General features: G+C 37.7%; 1 protein-coding gene across 1 annotated transcript; it reads right to left on the bottom strand.

The window, feature by feature from the left end:
* Window positions 1-2,075: 2,075 nt before the first annotated feature.
* Window positions 2,076-3,023, bottom strand: LOC100522065 (olfactory receptor 1030). The gene is given in 4 exon segments (XM_003124125.4): window positions 2,076-2,281; window positions 2,284-2,457; window positions 2,460-2,774; window positions 2,777-3,023. Coding segments are annotated over 4 exon segments (942 nt in total).
* Between the last annotated feature and the right edge of the window lie 824 nt (window positions 3,024-3,847).

Here is a 3,847-nt window from a genome sequence, read left to right as displayed (position 1 = left end):
TTTACATAACTGAATGTGTGTGTGTGCTTCAAAGCAATAGATCTCTAGGTATTTGTTTAAGTAGAAGCCAACAAACTATTAACTGAATGTTAAATTTACAAGAATAGTTACTTGTTTGCATGTGTGTTTTAATGCAATTTGTGGGCAATTATTTTAAAAAGTTTTAAAATAACATTTAGAAATAGAGAGCTTGAAATAATTGAATGAGACAATATAGAATTAATGACAATGAAAATATTATTCCACAGGAAATATTAAGCAAAAATAGTTCTGTGGTAGAAAGGATGCTTGGAAATATAACTGAGAAAAATGTGCCAATGAAGGACTAATACAGTTATACTGCTTTTCCCTTTCCTTTGAAAGTGACATCAACCACGTGTTTTGTTCAGACCCTGCCTGCCTTATCTGACACAATATTGTATTTGGAGCTATCCGTATGTTGGAGCAGGTGCACAAAAAATGAACAAGTTCTTGCCTTGCACAGTCATAAGACTACAATTCTCTTTCCTCCATAGGATCAACCTTTTCATTTTCTTGTATTATAATACTTAAACAATTGGGTCAATCTTTAGTTTTACAGTTGTACAAAACTATACAATCCTAGAGCTCCTTAAAATGTCCTTGGTACTTGAAGCAGTACTTGGCTCAGTGTAGATACCCAGTAAATATTCATCACCTTCGCCTGTGCCACGCAGCGTCAAAATCACCTGAAATGCTAACAGCTTAAAAAATCAGCTTGTATTTGCATCCCTTAGCATTAAAATATTTACAGATAACCCATCATATTTAATTCTAAAATCGGGTGTATAAGAACTAATTGTGATAACAACTGGGGTAAAATTTGAACTATAGATTTATAAATGGCAAATACTTTTCACATCCTAAAAAAACAGATTGGTAGGCAGAGATTAGAGAAGGCATGAAAATCCCAGGTTCTAAGAGGCTGGAATATTGATAAACTCTAGAGAAGTCACAGTGCTCCTGAAGCAGGCCCTAACTCTTTGTAGGAACCGTTCTTTGTCTACTTCAGCAGTTAATACCTAAAAAATAAAATTGTTTGAAGATTCTTGTTTCCTGTTTTGTCCTGAGGAGGAAGATGTCTCTCACAGGCCAGAAGACATAAATGGATGCCAGGCATGGACATGAGGGTCTCATTGATTCTAAGCTCTGTCTCTCAAGGCAAGAGCAAGTCTTATCAGCAATTGTGGTCATATTTCTCTAAATTATGGGATCAAAGCCCCTGCACGGTAAATGCAATGGAATTATAAATGACTAAAGCTAAAGATAGTCAGCATGTGTGTCAACAATTTTGTGGTACATATATGGCCATACCATATTCTTGCTTGTAGATACACAGATTTTTTTTTTTTAAATATAAGGAATTCTTTTTTTTTTTTTTCTTTTTAAGGCCACACCTGCGGCATATGGAAATTCCCACACTCGAGGTCAAATCACAGCTGCAGCTGCTGGCCTATACCACAGCCACAACAACGTGGGATCCGAGCCACGTTGGCAAACTACACCACACCTCACGGCAATGCTGGATCCTTAACCCACTAAGCGAGGCCAGGGATAGAACCTGCATCCTCACGGATGCTAGTCAGATTCATTTCCGCTGAGTCACAATGGGAACTCCATAAATATAAGGAATTCTTAATAATGGTAACTTTGAGAAGTGAGAATGGAAGATCAGGGTGGGGCAAACAAAAGGAAATATTTTACACTTTTATGTTATAATCTTTCAAAGATTGAATGTTACTATAAAAATGTAAACATTTTATACGGTAAAATTTACATATAAAGTTATAAAGGTAAAAATGTATGAAGAAAGAAGAGTTACTCCCATACCTATATATGTAATAAAATAGTGCCCAAATTTTACACACAATTCACACACATATCATATGTAAAGCTAAATTTTTTATACCTGTCTTTACTATTTTGTCATTAGAGTATAGCTTTTCATTATGGATTTAAATCAACTCTTCTGTAAATGCAGTGAAACTTGGTTCCAGTTCTCACATATATATTTTTTTCATTTAGTGTGTAAAGAAAAATACACTGTAATTTTACTTCTAAAGTACATTTCTTCTGATCAGTTTCCGAAAAGCTTGTTTCACATCCTTATTCCTCAGACTGTAAATGATGGGGTTCAACATAGGGCTTACAAAAGTGTAGAAAACAGCAATGACTTTGGACTGTTCCACTGACTTGTCCGTGGGAGGTCTAACATACATGCAGAACAGAGTCCCATAAAACACGGTCACTGCCATCAGGTGGGACCACAGGTGGAAAAAGCTTTACGCCGGCCTTCAGCAGAACGCATCTTCAGGATGGCAATGAGAATGAAGATGTAGGAGGTGAGGATTATGAGAAGGGAGTTGGAGAGGTTAAATCCTGCCACCACGAACATGGATGTCTCCTTAATGAAGGTGTCAGAGCACGAGAGTCGGATGAGGGCGGGTCGGCACAGTAGAAGTGATTAATGACGTTGGAGCCGCAGAAGGTCAAGCGGTAGGTCCACATGATTTCCATCAGGCCACTAAGGAACCCATAGACATACGGACCAGCAATCAGGCAGATACAGACCCCCTTGGACATCTTGCTGCTATAAAGCAAAGGATTACAGATGGCCATGTACCTATCATAAGCCATTACAGCTAGCATGTAATATTCAGTGATCACCATGGCAATGAAAAAATAACACTGGATTAAACAGGCTGTGTAGGAAATGGTTTTTTCCTCTGATAAGAAGTTTATCAACATCTTGGGGTCACGTTAGTGGAATAGCACAAATCCAAGCAGGACAAACTGGCAAGAAAGAAGTACATAGGGGTGTGGAGGCGAGAATCTATCCTGATCAACAGCAGCATCCCAAGATTCCCGCCCACCGTGATCAAATAGATCCCCAGGAACAGCACAAAGAGGATGGGCTGAAGATCTGGATCATCCGTTAATCCCAAGAGAACAAATTCAGTCACCAAGGTGAAATTTCCTCTGGCCATTTTCTTAGGTGCCAGCATCGTTCACTTAGGTGAATTAAAATAAATTAAGTGAATGGGAAGTCCATCATATGCTCTTTCTCTCTCTTTCTCTTCTACCCTCAGTTACCCTCACACCCAGCTATTATTAGATGGAGTCACACAGTAGGAGATAGGATATTTAAGAAGATCATAACCCTAAATCTAGGTGTATAATGGGCAGATGATTTCCCCAAAAGAATGGCTCCTGTGACTCTAATTTGTTTTGGAATTGAGAGATTTATGACCCACAATTTGTCTTAAAATGGGTTGAACTACCAACTGCCACTTATAATTTGCTATAAAGTCACAGGCTTCATCGTCGATCCCGGGAATGGTTTGAATAAATGGTGACATGTTTGAAAACATTTTGCTGTCCTTAGTGCATATTTAGAAGTCAACCTTGAGACTTGTACTCCCTGCTTGCCTTACTAGAGAGCCCCAAATGGTAAGGGTTTAAAGAAATAAATTCTGTGGGGGCTTTCATACTGCTATATCCAAAATATACAGGAGATTATGGTATTCCTAATATGAATAGACCAAAGACAAAGTCTCCAAATTTGGAAATAAAAAGTCCTGTATGAATTGCTGATGACGAAATTTTCACTGAGAAGATTTGTATGAGTACGCAAGAGAGGCTTAGATTGGGGAAGGAAAAGTGGCCAAAACTTAGATCAATAGTTTTGTTGCTATCATTTATTTATGTTTTCATTATCCAGAAAACATTTAAGAATTTATAGCACATGACAAAATTTGGCAAATTTTTGCTTCTAGTGGAACACAAAATTAAGCTTCTTGCAGCCTCTATAAATAGTTCAACCTTTTCA

This window comes from Sus scrofa, unplaced genomic scaffold (assembly GCF_000003025.6).
Source record: "Sus scrofa isolate TJ Tabasco breed Duroc unplaced genomic scaffold, Sscrofa11.1 Contig1449, whole genome shotgun sequence".
NCBI lineage: Eukaryota > Metazoa > Chordata > Mammalia > Artiodactyla > Suidae > Sus > Sus scrofa.
This window is presented reverse-complemented; position numbering and strand designations above follow the sequence as displayed.